Genomic DNA, 18,583 nt, shown 5'->3' with positions numbered 1-18,583 from the left:
ATGTTTGTTGTTTTTTTTTCACTGGGAATTGTACTTCTGAAGTATACTTAAAACTGTTGCTGTTCGGATAGCTTAGTTGAATACGTTTTTTCTTGGGTAACATTTTTTTAAAATACTGAAGAGCAGTTCTGGCTGTAGACTGGTATTTCCTGCAAAAGCTAAATATATTTGCCTGGCATCTGTTTCTTGCATTCTAAGTTGTGTTGAGTAAGAGCTGTAATTTCAGTTGGTCATACATTGTGGCATTTGCAAGTATCACTGGGCCTGTAAAAAGTACCTAGGAGTGCTAGGACTAGGAAGCTGTTTGAACAATGATTATTGTGGAAATCCACATGCTGAATTAATGACTTTTTTTTGTGTTGAAGTAATTCACTGAATTACTTAGTAATTGCAGTTAGTTCAGAAAACCCCCAAATATGATAGAGTGCTTTATTTGTATGTGAGAGCAAATGTTTTGGGCCGAGTTAGAGAACTTTCAAGAACATTAATGTATTGGGTCAGGTTGCTTTTTTGTTTGCTGCCCCAATCAGTTTTTCTCAGTTAAATCAGTTACACTGCTCTCTTTTCATTGGTGTAGGTAACAGCCTTCTGCCACACTGTATTTTTGGCATTGGACTGTCACAGTCAGTGCCAAAACAAATACGCTGTAAAAGTTCAGGTACACAGAATTTAACTGTCTTGGCTTTCCTTTTTGTCTCAGCTCTTATTAGTGTTTCTTCTCCATCTCCATGAATATTTGTTTGTCCTTTTGCTTTTTCCTTTTTATTACTAGAGGTTCACATTTCGTCTTTCCTCCCTTCTCACTAGAGTACAGGAGAGAACTCACTTGAACTGGAGATGGGTAGGTAGGACCTTCTTCCTGGGAAAAATTCTGTGCATGTAGACTCAGAAACCATTCAGTCTATGCACTGTCCCTGAGTTTATTCTATGTGTGAGTTCTGTTTGTCACCCTACATCTGGAAAATGAATTTGTCCTGAAAATTAACAGATACTCTGAAATTTAAACAACAAAATAAGTATGTAAAAATTAAAATTGTTCAGTTACTTTAAAGTTGAGTAGTCCATCTTTTTCTGTGGGTCACTGCAATGCAGTAACGCTTGTTAATAGCTCTACAGACTTCATAGGTTGTTATACGTCCTTAAATTAATTCCCTGGCTGTCTTTAAGTGAAGCATCTTATATTATGATTTTTTTTAGACTTGGTCTTGTTTTTCCTGTTTGAATCAGTTTCTGATATATGAGCTAACTGTGAGGGCAGTAGTTATCTTGGGACTGTGTGACAGAACATAGTGCTGTGAAACTGTTCCTGTTAGAAGATGTATGTTTGTTGGGGTGGAGTAAGGGTCTCAACTTTGGTCTCATAAGCTAGGCCTAATTTTAATTACAAAAAGAGGAGTCTTCAAATACTTGGTATCTTTTAAAATTCAATAAATAGATGGTGATTCCTATTTTCTTTTAAAAATATTATTTATACTTACTACTCAACAAAATCACAATCCATTGCAAAACTGGAACAATAGCTGAGGGAAGAGACTGCTTCAGAGGAAAGAAGTAGTCAGACATTTAATACATTGCCTTTGTTTAGAAACCAGATAGGATCTTCATGATGATTTTGAAAATAAATTTTGAAGGACGAATTTTACTACTGACTCAATGTATTTAAGATTTAACTAAAAATCCATGTTTTGAAATTACTCTTCAAAGTGTACCATAAGGAAAGGAGACAGAATAGGCTGAAGCATCATGGAAGTGGGAGATATGTATATATCTATAAGACAAACAAGTGTGTAGGAGACACACTCCTGTGTGCATGGCAGACTCTTGATTTTATCCACAGATTAGTGCAAATCTCATTACCACTAGTTTAAATGGAAGCAGGATAATAATTTTCACCTGCCTTTCCTAAGCCCTTCATGATGTGCAGGTGTTAAAATGGATCGATGCATTATTCTGTTTTCCTGTGTTGCAAGGTGCTAAGGCTTGCAGAGTTAGACTAGGTTTTTGGGGGGGAGGGTTTTTTGCACCTGTGTCTGAGGTTCATAGACAGAAAGTTTCAGACCCAGTGTTTGGAATTAAATAAAGCTTTGAACCATTTCTCATTTGATCAGTGCCACTCGCTTTCTTTAGTAACCTCTTCATGCTTTGCTTTCTGTTTTAACAAACATTTGTTACCTAGGTAAAAAGTGGTTAAAGTCTAATAATTAAAATAATATGTGGAGGTTAGAAAGTGCAACTGAGTCAGAAGTTTAGATTTGAAAGCTAGCTAAGGCTTTTATGATTTTTATTTTGAGATTATTAGAGGAAATAATATTTATCGTAGAGTGAATTAAAATAGTATCCGATAAAATACTCATTGTGTTATGGGATCCTTGTTATGGGAGTAGAGTAAGATTTTGTCCTTAATGATTTATTTCCTTGATGTAAAAAGGGTGTTTTTAGGCTGTACATGACTTGATGAATATACCTATTCAGCAATCTTAACTGGTATGTCAAAGCAGGCCTCTAGTGGTTGGGTTTTTTCCCACCCTTTTGGAATATCTTGCGTAAATTTGGATCTTGTAGACGTAGTTATGAAATGTCTTTGACAGATTTAATTATGCATTTGAGTTTAATCACAATATCCTCAGGCAACCTGGCGAAATGAGGTGATTCTTCTGGAAGTTAACTCCTGCACCTGATGACCTGGATTGCAGGCAGACAGCTTCACTTCAAAGTGGCATGGTACAGTCAGGTTGAGGGGTGGGAGGTGTTGGAGGTTCTTATCAATACCAAATAGGCAGATACTGATTTTTCAAGGTAATTCATAGGTCCATCACTTAGGATTCTCTGTGAACGTGAGCATCTGCTTGTCCATGTCAAAGTACAGGTGCATTTTCTCAAGATAGCCATGACCCTTTTTAAAACTTTCTTTTTTTAAAAAAAATCCTTTGCTTCATAAGTTCTTAATTTGATAAAGTTCTTGCCCTCTGAGCATTGGATTTGGATTTTTTTGTTGTTCACAGGAATGGTTAGTAATGTGTCTTTTGTGCAGTATTGGAGAAGTAGGAAAGAAATACTGGGCGCTACAAGTAAGTAGATAAGTTACTAGATTATATAAAGCAAGCAAGAACAATTCTTCCTGTCTTTCCCCTTTTCCCTCCTATTTCTAGATTTAATGTTTTGACCTGAGATTGATTGCTAAGTGACTCAAGAAGATTCCTTTCCTTAAGGGTTTGAAAATTACATTTCACTGTTGGCTTTGCTGTGCTTTTTCTGGCTGCTGTCTGAAAATGAATATTTGTGTGTCTCACTCTGACCTAAAGATTGAGTAACTTTTTTTTTTCTTGACACACTGCTGCTATAGCGAGGGGCAGTATTGGTGAGGGCTAGAAAGCGTTTGATTGTAAAATATATAAGGATATATGTGTGTATATATCTATTTAAATTTGGGTACTAAGTAGTTATCACAGTAGCCGAACCACTAGAATTTGTTTTTAGAATGTAAAGGAGAAATAGAGGCAATACATTTTTAAAAAATGCTTTTCGCCATAATTAAGTAAAATAAGCCTCCTACTGATGCATTACTACTTTTTTTTTTTTTCTTTTAAATAATGGACATTTTATGACTTACTTTCAGGTAGGGTGTGATTTATGTGGTATATTTCCAGGAAGATCAACCACTGACGTTTCTTGACCGGAAGCTTGACTTGACATGTAGAAAGACTAAATTACCAAGAAAGATGGTGCTGCTGTAACCTGAGAGCTAGGCTCGATTTGTGTGGTTGGTAAAGCTAAGTGACCTTATTTCTTTACCATAACAAAAAAGCAGCACAGCATGCTCTGTGTGTCTTTGTTTATTGCTGCTATAAGTGATCTGACTTCGGTGTTGCACTTTTTTTTTTTTCCTCTTTTGGTGTTGTGTAGTATTTTTAACTCTCTCAAACACACCACACCCCCCCCTCAACTCTTCCCCCTGCTCCCCCGTTCTTTTAACCACTTCCTCAGGAACTGAAATGTCCGCTTACCCTGGTTGAAAGACGGTTTCCTTACCTACCTGTCTGCTTTTTCACTACTGGATTAATAACATAGGCAGATTAAAAAACATGCATGTTTTGACTGTTAAGTTGTTCAGTGTGTAATTCTGGGTGCGTAATCACAACACCGAACTGAAAGCCAGTGTGGTTGAGCCTCACCGGGGAGGTGAGGTACACGCAGATGAAGATAATCACGTTGTGCTCTGCCAAACGTTTCTCAATGTTAGGAATGTCTTGGAGACTTCAGTGACCTATTTATTCCACAAAAAAATTGTTCCCCTATCCGTGTTTTATATTCCTACTCAGTTGCTGTCTAGTATGTCTGAATGATAAAAGGTTTTCCATTGTAATAGTGTGGTTTGCTGTAACCATCTGTGAAATTTCTTACATGAGACTGAGCAATGCTTTTATTTAGCAACAAAGAGGAAGAAACCACATGTAGCATTATGCATGAACAGGAGTATTGGTTGATTCTGCATTTAATCACTTTCACAAAATAACTTAATATTTGTTTTCTCACAAAAAAAACTTAATCTTTATGGTTTTGGCTGAAAGATAATGGCAGAAAAAAATAGCTGGGTGTTTTTCCATAGCTGTAAGGTAAGGGTAGTTAGCTCTCTTTTGTTCTTCCGGGTCTGTTTTAATTCTAATGTGATTTGAGTCAGACTGAGACTTGATACTGTTGAGACTTCTATTCATTGTGCATCTCTTAATTATGAGGGTATGGAACACTGAAAGAATGGTTAACATTTTTGTATTGTTAGTAATGCTTACCAGGAAACTTGCTTCCTTGTAAATTCCCGTGCTTTGATTTAGATGTAATTTAAATTTAATCTTTTCTTACCTTTTCCTCTTGTCTGTGGGTGTTAGCTGATTTTAAAACATTTTAAATAATACAATTAAAAATTATTTCCCCTTTGGTCTGGTTTCATTTTGACTAGAATGCTGTTTTTCTAAAACAGACAAAGATATCTAACAAATGAAACTTACGTAAAATATTGTTAAATAGAATATTTACTTTTCTAATGTCAAACAGTTGAGAACAAGTTCAGTCCATTTAAGAGCTTACTGTGATGGGGCTGGGAGTTGGATGGAAAGAAGAGCTTTATGTGAAATGAAGTTTGAAATCAAATGGGAATACTCTTTAAAACCTAAACAGTAAAACAGCTGGCTTCTAAGTAAGGTGTAGACCATGTCTCTAGCTTGCAAAGCCTATAACATTCCTTTTTCCTGCATCCTTTGTCTAGAATGGGGCTTTAGCCTATTAAAAGGTTTTTTAAAAAAATTCTTTTAACACTTCCTTTTTCAGTCTCCTGGTTTTTATTATAGTTACTCATCTGGAATTGACTAGCTTTAAGTTCTTAAAATGCAGAGCAGATACTTTTAACAGATGTGCTTGCAGTTTAAATGCACCACTCTCCACCACCTCCCCTCCCCCCATCAAAACCCAGTGCCAAACAAAAACCCCCCACAATCAACAATCACAGAAGTTTAACATAGTATTTAAGGTCTGGAATTTATTCCTAGATTAGAAAATCATGTTAGCATTCTGCTTGGACTTAAGTGTGGTGTCATGTATGTTAATGCCTGTCCTTTACCAACATGTTAAGTTGAGATACTAATTTCAGGATTTTTGATTCCTGCTGAATGTAAACAGACAGTAGGGTCAGATAATAAAGCTTGTAGCAAACACCTTTGTAAATATACAAAAGAATGTGAAGTCAAAAACTGGGAACATGATCAGTTGTGTTAACACATGGGTACTTAGTACTAAGTAACTTATATTGCCTGTTATGAATTTTTACATACTGCCTGTAAAATCATTACGTACCTTAGAGGACACTTACAGGTTTTTTTAGGCTTCTTTGATTCTGCTAATACAGTGTTTTAGCACAGAATCACAGAATTGTTCTCATTGGAAAAGACCTTTAAGATCATCGAGTCCCACCATAACCTAACTAGCAACCATAAACCCAACTCTACCAAGTCCAGTGGTTAAACCATGTTCCTAAGCACCACATTTACATGTCTTTTAAACACCTTCAGGGATGGTGATTCAACCACAGAGTCGTCAGGGTTGGAAGGGACCTCTGAAGATCATCTAGTCTCCAGAGAAGAAAACTCCATGACCTCTCCTGGGCAGCCTGTTACAGTGCTGTTACCCTCAGAGTAAAGATGTTTCTCGTTATTTTTAACTTGAACTTCTTATGCTCCAGCTTGTTCCCACTGCCCTTTGTCCTGTTATTGGGCACTGCAGAAAAGAGACTGGTCCTATCCTCCTGACACCCACCTATAGATATTTAGAAGCATCTGTGAGATCCCCCTTTAGTCTCCTCTTCTCCATGCTGAACAGCCCGAGCTCTCAGCTTTTCCTCATGGGGCAGATGCTCCATTCTTCTAATTATCTTTGTGGCTCAGTAGTTCCTTACCCTTCATGAACTGGGTAGCCCAGAACTTGATGCAGTGTTCCAGATGTACCTCACCAGTAGAGGGGGAGGAAAACCTCCTTTGACCTACTGGCCACAATCTTCTTGTCCTTCTTGGCTGCAAGGGCACATTGTTCGCTCATTGTCAACCTGTTGTTCGCTAGGACATCAAGGTCCTTCTTGCCAGAGCTGCTCTCCAGCAGGTCAGGCCCCAGCCTGTACTGATCCATGGGGTTGTTCCTCCCCAGATGCAGTACTTTACACTTGCCCTTGTTGAATTTCATCAAGTTTCTCCCTGGTCAACTCCTGCCTGTCCAAGTCATGCTGGATGGCAGCACAGACTTCTGGTGTGTCAGCCACTCCTCCCAGTTCTGTATCATCAGCAAACTTGCTAATGGTTCATTCTGTCCCTTCATTCAGGTCATTAATTAATGTATTGAACAGGGCTGGATCTGGTACTGACCCCTGGGGAACTGTTGTAGACACAGGTCTCCAACTAGACTCTGCCCCACTTACCATGACTTTCTGAGCTCTGTCCTTCAGCCAGTTCCCAATCCACATCCAGACCACCTCCCTTGACAGCTTATTCCAGTATTTTATTAACCTTTGAGTGGATAATTTTCTTCTAATGTCTAATTTAAAACTCCCCTGGCACAACTTGAGGCCATTTCATTTTGTCCTATTGCTTGTTCCTTGGAAGAAGAGGCCAACCCCCACCTCAGTACAGTGTCCTTTCAGGTAGTGGTTGGTAGACAATGAGAAGATCTCCCCTCTGCCTCCTCCAGACTAAACACGCCCAGTTCCCTCAGCTGCTTCTTGTAAGACTTGCTCTCTAGACCCTTCATCAGCTTGGTTGCTCTTCTCTGGACTTGCTCCAGCACCTCAATGTCTTTGCTGTTGTGAGGGGACCAGAACTGAACACAGTACTCAAGGTGCAGGCTCATGACTGCAGAGTACAGGGGGGCAACCACCTTCCTACTCCTGCTGGCCACACTGTTTCTGATACAAGCCAGGATGCCATTGGCTTTTTTGGCCACCTGGGCACACACTGACTCATGTCACACACGTTGTCAGGCAGCACCCCCTGAGTCCTTCTTTCTGGCAGCTTTCCAGCCACTCTTCCCAAGCTTGTAGTCTGGGGTTGTTGTGGAGATCTTTGTAGGAGGCAGTTTTTAGTCTGAATCCTTAGGCCTGATGTTGTCACAGACAGAAGGATCCTGTTTCACAAAGCAGGGATTTCACATTTTGGTATACAGATAGTTGATTTTTTTCTTTTTTCTTCACATGTTCATGAAGACTGTCCAGCTCTATTTTTGCTTCAGTAGTTGGGTTATTTTACATCGTTCTGCTACCAAATCTTAATTAAACAGGATACTGAGGGAGTGTTACACAGGATGAAGTTAAGTGTATGGCAATGTAAATAAAAAAAGTAAAAAAAAGTAAATATTTCTCTAGAATACTTTAATAGTACTATTGCTTTTTAAAAATATGTGTGTGTATGCATATAGCAGGCTACCCATAAAAAATGCTGTGCTTAGCAAATATATGTTTGTTACCAAGTGCTTATGTTTGTGGGACAATTTGCTCAGTACAGTGTCAGTGTACCAGTACAGGCACAACAATTATGTAAATGTTGTTCCTCACACAGATGCTGAGAGGAGTAACAGCAGCCTTTTACAGTTGAGCTTGTATCAGTATAGCTGACCTGCTATGTCAGCATAAACTGAACTAAAAAAAGGTCACTTTATCCAAAGATATTTCTGTGCAGGTCACTGTGTTATTGTAGTTTAACCATATACAAGTACACAGCTTCTTTGGGAACCAAGTCCAGGCTGTTTTGTAAAGGCTGTGGAGAATATTTGAAATTGCTTAATGATCCTAATCTTGTTTCCATTCAATATGCTTTTAACAGAAAAGGACCAAAGTATTGCTCTTTTTGTGCTGATGTTTTGCAGCCTTTTCTTTAGTGATGTAATAACTGTTTTAAAACTTGGATGTAAGCACAGTTCTGTAGTAGCTATGGCCTCAGGTCACTTGTGCTCCTGTGCCTGGCAAAGTCACGGGTTTGCATTGATAACATGACTGCACTAGTGCCAGATTTCTGGTGGTGGACACTGTATCTTGCAGCTTTCTTAACTTGGCTGCCTTACAGAACCTGCTTCCTGTTTGTCTCCTCTTCTTGCTTCTCTTTTCTTTTGCCAGTTTCTAATTTACACAGTGGGCTATTTAAACAAAACTAATAGTTTCTTGAGTTGTTTGTACTTTTACACAGTTGTAACTTTCCTACAGTGGAGATCTGTGGCTTTGTTCTGTAAGGAATACAGTGTTTGCCAGGGGCACTGAAGTTTCACAAGACAGCACTTGGAAGCAGTTTTCAATAAGAAAAAAATATTCAAGTCAAGATTCAGAAGTGCATACTTGAGTGATCATGAGGGTAAGATGGGGTGGGACCCTTGTGATCAGAGTGCCAAACTGATTAGCCATGTCTTACTCATTCTATTTGGCATAGCTTGATGAACATTATTTATCAGGATGGTGTACCAATAGTGGAAGCTGGAAGGGGAGGGACATCTCTGAGTGTTCCCATAGTTAGATATGAGTCTGTATGTAGTAGTGTTAGATGGTTTTATCTCTTGGGGATGGACTGATGCTCCTCTTCTTTACAAGAAGGCTTTGTAGACTGTATAACAAACGAGTATTCACATTTCACTTAGAGAAATAATTCTGTAAAAAGCGGTATTTCCCTTTCCTGTTCCCTGATGAAAAATCATTTTTTGAAACTTCTGAATAAGGTGATACTGATATAAAATGTCAAATGACTTACTGCTTTGGGCAACATTGTGGTGTAGAGATTTGCTTTCCCTTTTCTTTTGACATGTTAGTGTCTTTGCCTTACTGCTTGAAGCTATTCTAAAAATACGGCAAAATGAGGGAGTAGGTAACTGTTGAAGTAGCAGCTTTAGTTCAAGCTGAGAAAGCAGCCAATGTTCTTTAGACTAAATACCACTAAATAAGGTGTAACAAACACAGGTAATGGAGTCAGGTTTTTTTAATGTGGTTAAGGTGTTGGTTGAATATAGCTTTATTCCAAAGTAGGGGTTGCTAATACAGTGTACCCCTCCTCCTTGTTTATTAAAGAGCACTAATAAAGGAAGATAAATTTGCTGTTGGAATACTGATTATTGAGGGAAGACATAGGCACCTGTACAAGTGGGTTTGGGAGTCTTTTCTCACAGTTCTGTGTAACTGTCTTACCTGAAAATCCAACTCTGTTTCAGGGGCCAAGTTCCAGGGCTGAGTAGTGTGCTTTGAATTGAGAAGAGATTTTCTATGGATCTTTCTTTTGTTGCATCTATACTTTTTAAGTCTAGTGCCTTCATGTCAGTACCACATCTGAAAGGAATAACATGCACTTTCTTTACAGCTGAAGCCAAACTACCTTTAATTTAGATTATAAGTAGTTCAGGGCAGTGACTGCACTCATGCTGTACATTCCATGGTGTCTGTCTTGTTGGAGTCCTGGTGAATACCTGAAACTCCCAGCATAACGTAACTTATTAATAGTAACTAGCAGACAGTAACTGCTTCAAGATCTGACTTGAGGAATACCTAGAGAGCCAAGCTTCAGTGCAGTTGTCTGCTGAGCCAACCTCAGTGAAATACAAAATGCAATATTCAGCAACTTTAAAAAAAAAAAAAATCAGTTGTGTAATCCTCTCAGAACAGAACAACTGCAGGTCACAAATTTAATATCGGCTTCTGTGTTTAATCTTAGTAGGAGTCACTTCCATGTTATTTGAGTACTTCGTGGGAGGAGATGTTTGTGCAGAAGATAAACTGCACATTTCTAATGTGTTGCAATTGGAGCAAAGTTCTCAAAAGTTAAAGCAAACAAATGAGCTATCTTTTCCTATTTCCCGATATGAGAGATGGAACATTTTAGTGGATGCTGATTTTTTGGCATTGTGCTGAGTTGGTGGACTTGTGCAGAATACTTAAAGCTGGTGTGAACTCTTCAGAGTGAGCTCTACTTCAGTATAATTTAACACTTGACAAGCAAGAAGGGCTGGTATTTAGAATACCTGAATGTGCAGTTGTAATTGTCTAGTATGTGGTGGAAAGTAAGAATAATAGCTTGCGTCATAATGCTTTGACCTACTACTTACTGAGAACCAGTTTTGTCTGCAGATGATTAACATAGTGAAATAAAAAATGTTATTTCAAAGTGTGAGATTTCTGCTGGGATTCTAATGCCACAAAGACTGGTTCATGTTCCTGGCAAGGAAGGTATAGTGGTTTGTTCATGCAGCACTTAATCTGTGTTCAAGTGCATGAATTGTTTTGGCTTCTGTTTTTTTCCTTCTGATTTATTTTTTACCTTTCATTTTGTGTAATTCAGGGGGAAAAAAATTGTATCAGGATAGACTTGTGGTCCATTTAGCCCATTTTTATCTGGCTATTTAAGGTCTTCTCTTTCTCTTCTGTTTGCTAAATGTTGGTTTTCTTGCTAACATTTTGGTCAAATTAGATAAACTTCTTTCACCTTTTAACTTGACATGTAAGACAAAACAGATCTATTGGCTGTACTCTTATCTATTGAAAGGTTACCATCATACTTGTGGGAACTCTGAATCAACTTCAGAAATAGGAACATTCAGTTTGGGAAAACAGACTCGTGAGAAAATGTGTTTCTCAAGTAAATTAATAATTGCAGCAGTTGAAGAAAACAATTCTGGTGTCTTTAGTTTAAATTAGTTACTTCTAAGTTTATTTTTCCATCAGATTTAAATAAAAAAGGCAAAATCTAATGGAGGAAACATACACTGTTTCATAAACAACTAAGCTAGTCACCTCTCTCAAAAATCTACCGACTTACTGCTGTTTTCTCTTTATTAGCATTTAATTTGATAAAGAAGCTTCTTTCAGCTTTCTTAGCTTAGTTTTGTCTGACAGTCTGTGATCTTAACAGTTTGATATGAACTATGGTGTTTGTAGGTTGGTGAATGTATTTTTGAGTTTTGCTATAAGTCCTGAATCAGACTGCTCAGGTGATCCTACCCTGGAGCAGCTTCTGTACATGCTTTGGTTTCCCCGCCTATTCTATAAGGTACAACTCCAGACAGAGAAGGCTGTTCTGGAGCTTTTCCATAGTAAATAATGATATAAATAATTCATGTGTACACCAGGATTTCATCCTCTTCTCTTTGTTCCTTCTTCCTTCTAGCCACACAGGCCTCATGTTGCTGATGTCTTTCCTCAGTGACTCTTTACTAGCTGCTCCAAGAAGCAGTTATTTGTAGCACGTAGAAAAATTAGGTGGTATTTTTTGAGAACTGAAATTGTCTTTTTACTGGTTTTGGCCCTTGCACTTAGCATTTTATTTTTCTTTTCCTGTCATACCTGTTGAGTATTTGATAGTGTAGTGATATTTCTGTAAATCTTGTAGTAATGGATACTTATTAACAATTTTACTTCATTCAGGTCTAAGTGTTGTATAATGTAGTAGCTCTGCTATAATGACATGATCCAAATTGGAACGTCTCTCAAAATTTGAGGGTTCAGTAGTGTTTTAGTTGTAGTTCCAAAATTGATACTATTTATAAACTTAGATTTATATTGTTTATATTTATAAATATTAATATTTTAATAAATACCTATATTTGTTAGTATTTATATTATTTATGTTTTGTCTTGACTAATGTAAATTTTGCTCTGCTTGCCTCTTCTGCTGTGTTCTGCCTACCTGAGTTATTTATTGAGATTTTGTTTCTAATCTGAATTTGTAGACTTTGCTACTGGGTTGGGGTAGGAATTGGAATATCCCATTTCTATGACTCTGCCCTGGGATGGTGTTTCATGATTTTCTAGTATGTTGGTTTTTTCCCTTCAAGCCCTTTAGCTTAAAACATCAATGTCTGTTTGAAGTTTGCTAGACTTAAAAGACAGCTAAAAATTAGGGAACATCTTTTGGTGTCTTGAAGCACAGCACCATGTTAAATTTTTAACTTCCAGCTTCTTTTGTGTGACTGAAAAGGTAAAATCTTACTGGATAAAGCCTTTACCAGCGCTGCAGCACAGAAATGCATATTATATTAATGGTGCATGTTATCATACATTGCCCAGTAATTTATTCTGTGAGTTGTTACTAGATTTCCAGGCTTTCTTGCAGTATCTTCTTTAAAATGGTTTCTTGTATAACTAGGTTTATGAAGCAGAAATGCTGTGGCTTTTTTCTGTATATTTGGTGGACTGCCTTATTAAAAGCCAAAAGGCAGGTTTTAAAAATTGACCACTGTTTTTGCTGCTTGTGCTTCTGTTGTTTCTGTACTGTATTTCAAAATCAAGTAGACCTCCTATGGATGTAATGCAAACAAAAATATTTAAATTTTTCATGGGAAGTGACAGGTAAATGTGTAGCCTGCAACTGAAAGCCAAGCCAGAAGGCGGCTAATGTGCTTCAGTGTCAGTAGCTCTTCAGTCTGTTGGTTTAGTCCGTAATACAGATTAATGAACATGACTGGCTGGTTTATGTATCTGTGCTGCTAAGGTGGAGTCAGCAGAGCTATTGCTTGTGCTCAGGATGTGTTATACAACTGTAATATCAGAGCCAATTCACTTGACACTTTTTAAAAATCTTTTACAGTGTGCCGGTCAAATAAAAGTCCATGGGTCTGTCTGACGTGCTCAAGTGTCCATTGTGGAAGGTGGGTACAAAGTATTAGTGTGCAGAGATTTTAATCAGACCTTGATCTTTTTGCTTTGCTTAACTCTGAGGCAGTTAGTTCAAAATTTTCCTGAATGCCTTATCATTCCCTGAAATAAACATTTCATAATCTCATTTAACTTTTTGTGTTTATACTGAACACACTTATTTACTGTGTTATAAGAGTCCAGAGATTATACTCAAGATTATTTTTTTCCAGAAGAAAAGCATACAGTGAATGTGATTGCTCAGCTCAAAAAGTGCCTGGAGAAATGCTAATTCAGTGGATTATTGCAAAGTTCCATTCTGTAAAAGACGTTTCTTTTGTAATAAGATTAAACCAATAAGAATTCTTGGAAACCCACAATACCAAAGTTAGAACAGCTTATCTTAGAAAACTAACAACTGTCCAGCTTAGACAGAAATTAACTTAAATGTACTATAGTGAAGTTTTGAAACAAAGTTCTTGCAATAACATATTTAAGGATTAGATCAGAATTCATTCAGAGTACCTGTGGGTTTTGTCTGTATTAGTTGAAGTATACCAAAAGAATTTGTAGAGGATGCTGCTATTTATATGTCAGGAAAATTGTAGAAAATTTGCAGCTCTATAAATGTTTGAGATGCACATAGTAATGAAAATGCAGTTAGTTTTGACATTTAGACAGTATCTGAGATGTGAACACATTTTTGTCTGCAGCGTAGCGTCTGTGCTGGTGTGCTTTTATTCTGGAAAAGGACCCTAAACTTGGTGACTTTGTCTTTTACAGTAAATTCAGTAAACTCCAGGTTTTGTTTCTTTGACATGGATAGCAGTAAGTGCCACAGTTTTAATAATGTCTCTCAGAGTTTTCACTACAACCCCTTTTTTTTCTTTTTATATTTATTAATTAATTTTATAAATTTATACTTTGTGAGAGCTAAAAGAGGTGGAGCTATTTCATGTTATGTGATGATGTGAGAGAAATAGTTTGAAATGTTTTACTTGTTACCAGTTTAAAAAAAAAATTACCGTCCATGTATGACTTTCCTTATGTTAATTTGGTAAGCATTGGGGCAGTTACACGTTGAGTCAAATCCTTAGAATGAAAAATAATTGAATGAGAAGAATGTAATGTGCCTTGTAATGGGAATATTTTTGATCACGAAAGCACACAGCATATTCTTCTACTCAGATAATATTGGAAATTAAAGAAAGATGCTTTTCAGATCTTCACTTGAAGTACATCCTCCAAGACAGAGTAATTGGAAACATTACTGATTGTAATTCTAGTGGGAGTACAGCTTCATAAACCTGTTCCTTGCACTGGTAAGCAGCAAACCAGGTCCTGCAAGCACAGTGGTCTTGTTGGGGTTGTGACATAATTGCTGCAGGATTCTGCCAGCACAGCAGTGTGGGTAGCCCTCTGTCAAGTGCCTCAACCAGCACAGCAGAATGGTTTACACCTGCATGTGTGAACAAACGTAAAACATACAGGCCTTCATGTGGAGCATGTGTAGAGTTTCTAGCAGTCAGCATTACAGTTAACAAGCAAGAAGGGGGGGAGGAAGAAATTCACCTCAGGTCTGGCCATGCACTTCTAAGGGTTAATAATTTCAGCTGATACTTGTATTTGTACTTGCATTTGTAATTGTGTTTTTAAAATTAAAATCTCAAATTTTGAGTGTCAAAATGCTCATTGTGTCAGCAAAAGAGACATAATATTTTAGATTACAGTTAAGTGGCCTCAAGCCCTAGAGCCTTTCAAATTCATGAACTTTATAAAACATAGAATACTCTAGTATTAAATTTTGCTGCAGAATGGGAAAGCTTAAAATGGATTTGCTTTTATGTGGGGTTCAGCACACTGTTCAAGCAGTCACACACATGGTGAGTGCTGGGTGGGGAAAAAAAATAGAGCTCTAAGAAAAGTATATGGGAAATGAATATGGAGAGCTACAGGTGTGGAAGAAGGGAGCTAATGATCTTGGTTGTGAAGGTGCATCACTCTGTTCAGGGCTCACATTCTGGGGTTTAGTACAAGGATGCAAGTTTGTGGTTGCAGTAAAGGAGATGAGATTATTTTGAACAGGATAGAAGGTAAAAAGTTAGAAAAATTAACCAATAATTTTGCAGAAGTGAATTGCCTATTTTAATGCCTATATTGAATGCTTATTAGACTGTGTTTTTTCTTATTTTCAGTGAATATTGTTTAAGTAACTACTTAAAAGTGTAAGACTTTTTTTGTTTTTCATTTTAGATATGTGAATGGCCATGCAAAAAAGCATTATGAAGATGCACAGATTCCTATGACCAATCATAAGAAAACAGAAAAACAAGAGAAAGTTCAGCATACTGTGTGTATGGATTGCAGTAGTTACAGCACATACTGGTAAGGGTTTAAACACTGTAATTTGACAGCTTTTACATACTAGACTCTTGTGAGGCACTGTGTTTATGCACATTTTTGATTTCCAGGCCTGGCTGTTTAAAAAGAGTTATGAAGTAACTTTCTGCTTTTGCATGTGTGTTGTAGCGTTGGTTGTGGCTAGACTCCCACATTTCAAATAACTTAGCAGAAACTTACTGAAATAAATGCTATATATGAGGTTTCTAGTTGTTTTTTGCTTTGTGGTGTGTCCAGAACCTAGCCTTTAATTGCAAAAGCTGCTGGTTAGTTGTAGTTACTCCATCCATCAACTTGGTGAGCCTTTCACATACCCTTTTCTTGTCGGAATATTGGAAAGTAAAGAAATGTGCTATGGTTCCTTTCCAAGAGATATGAACTTGGGGTGTGTAGGTGTGTCTTTTGTTTGGGTTTTTCCCAACATAACATTTTTTTCTTCACTCTGGAAGAAAAACTTCTTTCTTCTGGCATCTTAGTGCAACCTGGGTGAGTTTGGGGAAGTGATGGATCCTGTTGAGAGGCAGCATCAATTCTCTGACAAGATAAAGTAGCAGAATCACAGAAGTGATTTGAGGGGAATTCATGTTACAGTCTTATAAAATTACTGAATATATAACTCCACTGATGTGTACTTTGTTGAAGTAACTGGATATCTTTTAGGAACTTCATCTGGGAAAAATCTGCTTGCTGAAGTTTGGGTATTCAGTTTTATGAGGAATACTTCCTTAACATTTTTATGCCCTGCAAGTGAAATCACAGTTAAATGGTCTCACCTGACAAAATTCTGTTTGAAACAACTAAAAAAGTATTCGGATGGCACATGTAGTAGTGACAAAAGCTGTATGGATGTGGCATAGAAGAAAGGTTTGAGTAGCCTTGTGATGTATGGGGCTTTTGCTTCTATTTGCATTTTATTTAAATGACCAGCATTTTAAAAATCTGATTCTTCATGAAAACATTAGAAAACATAACATTTTTTTAAAGTGACACATATGTACAGGTTACTGGTATTGAAACAGCAGTGGGAAGCTAATTCCACTTTCCTGTTAACAACCGAGTTCTACATTGTGGCTTTTTGTTTTGTTTGAAGTATGACCTTTCTTCTAGTCACTCTGAAGACAATATGTGGAGAAATTTTAGCAGGGTATTTGAAGTCTTGATTATATCTCCATTTACTATGACCAATAGTATACCCAACTAGCTGAGGCTGGATGAGTTACACTAGCAAGTCAGAGCACCCTGCTGACCTTACCCCAAACCCAGCGTGGGCATTGCAGAATGATAGAGACAAACTGTTACTGAAACAAATATGCTTGTGAGGAGCGGACAGGCACGCACTTAGGAAGCTCACTGGTGTTTCACAGCATGTTTGTGGTAGGGCAGATGAGGAGCAGTTTATCATGTGATGTCTCTTTTGCTGTAATTGAGTAGAAGGCTGAGTCATCTGTGGATGAACTGGAACTAATTGTAGAGCATTTTGCCGTGGGGAGTTCGTGCTGGGTATAATTCACTAGCACACTATTAATGCTCCTGTGCTAATGTGAAGCTGAACAAGCTTCAAAAGCAGTGTATCTGCACTTTCATTTAGGAGGGTTCTGTTTTTTCCCACCTGATTATCAGAAAAAGATACCTGGATTTGTACCAATTTGTACCACATTTTTTCAGTGGAAATGAGTTTATATGTTTAAAGATGAAGGAGAAAGCATTCAGACCGACTTCTACCCCTTGATTTCAGACAGTAGTGTAGGAGCTGCTATCAAATAGTGCTTGACAGTTAAAGCAAATAGGTAATTCAAGTCGTAACTAGCTACTGTGGAGACTCAATTTTGAAATGTTATTTGTTAGCTTCTTCAGTGTAATCACGAATCCAGTAGACTGTGCTATGTTTATGCATGATTCTTTTCAGGGAAACTGTATATAAAGATAATGTGGGCAACCTCAGTAATTGGAAAGGCAAGAAAAAACATCCTAAGACTTAATTGAATTTTACTTCTGTAACAAGAATGGAGATATTTGGATGCAGTGCTAGCTTATATTTTTATTTGCAATTTTGTGTATTGCAGAGTTGAGTAGGATACTCCCATGAATTCAGATTTGCTGTGTTCCTTAGCTTGCATGATAGCAGCAGTGAGCAGGCTTGTGTGGACTCTTTTCTAAGCAGAAGGCATTTAATCTTTTGCTTTTCTTTGGCCACGTCAAAAACTTTGATGCAGTCATGAGAGCACATCCAGGGATTGCCTTAGCTATTCCTGTCAGTCCAAGGGGAAGAAATACTGTGTGACTGTTGAAACTACCCTGGTTTATTGCATTCTGTTTCTAGTTCACATGCAATCTTGCTGTAAACTGAAACCAAGCTGTCTCCTGTAATTGCATTTCAGCATGGAAGCCTAGATGTGTATTTTTTCTTTCAACATACCTTTGAAAGGAGAAGATTTCAGTTCTGGTGGGACAATGCTTTAATTTATTTATTTTTTTCCATCATTGGAGATGAAATTTTTATTGGATTTGTGAATTTGTAATATTTTGAAAAATACAGGCATGCTTGAGGTATTGCTAAGTATTAAGCAACTGGAGTTTTGCTTTTCAGAGATTTTTTGGTCTTTCACCTGTGTCCTCCTATTCACCTACTCAGTCTTCACAGTAGGAAAGTAGAGAGGATGTTAATCTTATTTATTATGAGAGTATGACTCTCTTCTTGATTCTTTGGTCACTTTTGAGCCAGTAGGTGCAAAACTAAATCTTCAGACTGAGTTATGCTTGAGACCCTAAGCACTGAGAAAACAGACATGAATTCCAGTTTTCAGAGGCTTGTCAGCCTCTCAGTTAACTCTGAAGTACTAAGCACAAAGAGAGAAGTACAGATCTTTTTTCTCCTCCAGCTACCCTGTGATGGCTTCGCCTGCCATGTTAGTGGTTGTTTTCTGTGCATGAGGAGTAAAATGATACGTGTAAGATGCCCGCTTTCAGAAATGTGTGTTTCCTGGAAGAAAACTCTTGTAAATTTGTTTGCTCTATGCTAGTCAGCAGGCAGTTGCTTAGCACAGAAGAAGAAAG

The 18,583-nt window shown here is 37.5% G+C and overlaps 1 protein-coding gene across 5 annotated transcripts in view; it reads left to right on the top strand.

Moving 5' to 3' along the window:
* USP3 (ubiquitin specific peptidase 3) overlaps positions 1 to 18,583 on the top strand; it is a 41,842-nt gene that overhangs the window by 4,102 nt on the left and 19,157 nt on the right. For all 5 annotated transcript variants that reach the window (XR_007890432.1, XM_051628458.1, XM_051628460.1 and 2 more), the window contains exons 2-3: positions 13,083 to 13,143; positions 15,383 to 15,514. Coding sequence is in view for 4 of the 5 variants with exons in the window: in XM_051628458.1 (XP_051484418.1) it covers positions 13,083 to 13,143; positions 15,383 to 15,514 (193 nt within the window). In the remaining variant the exon portion in view is untranslated. The remainder of the gene's footprint in view (positions 1 to 13,082; positions 13,144 to 15,382; positions 15,515 to 18,583) is intronic.

This window comes from Apus apus, chromosome 10 (genome assembly GCF_020740795.1).
Source record: "Apus apus isolate bApuApu2 chromosome 10, bApuApu2.pri.cur, whole genome shotgun sequence".
Classification (NCBI taxonomy): Eukaryota; Metazoa; Chordata; class Aves; order Apodiformes; family Apodidae; genus Apus; species Apus apus.
Note: the sequence above shows the minus strand (reverse complement) of the source record. Positions and strands in the feature narration are given on the sequence as shown.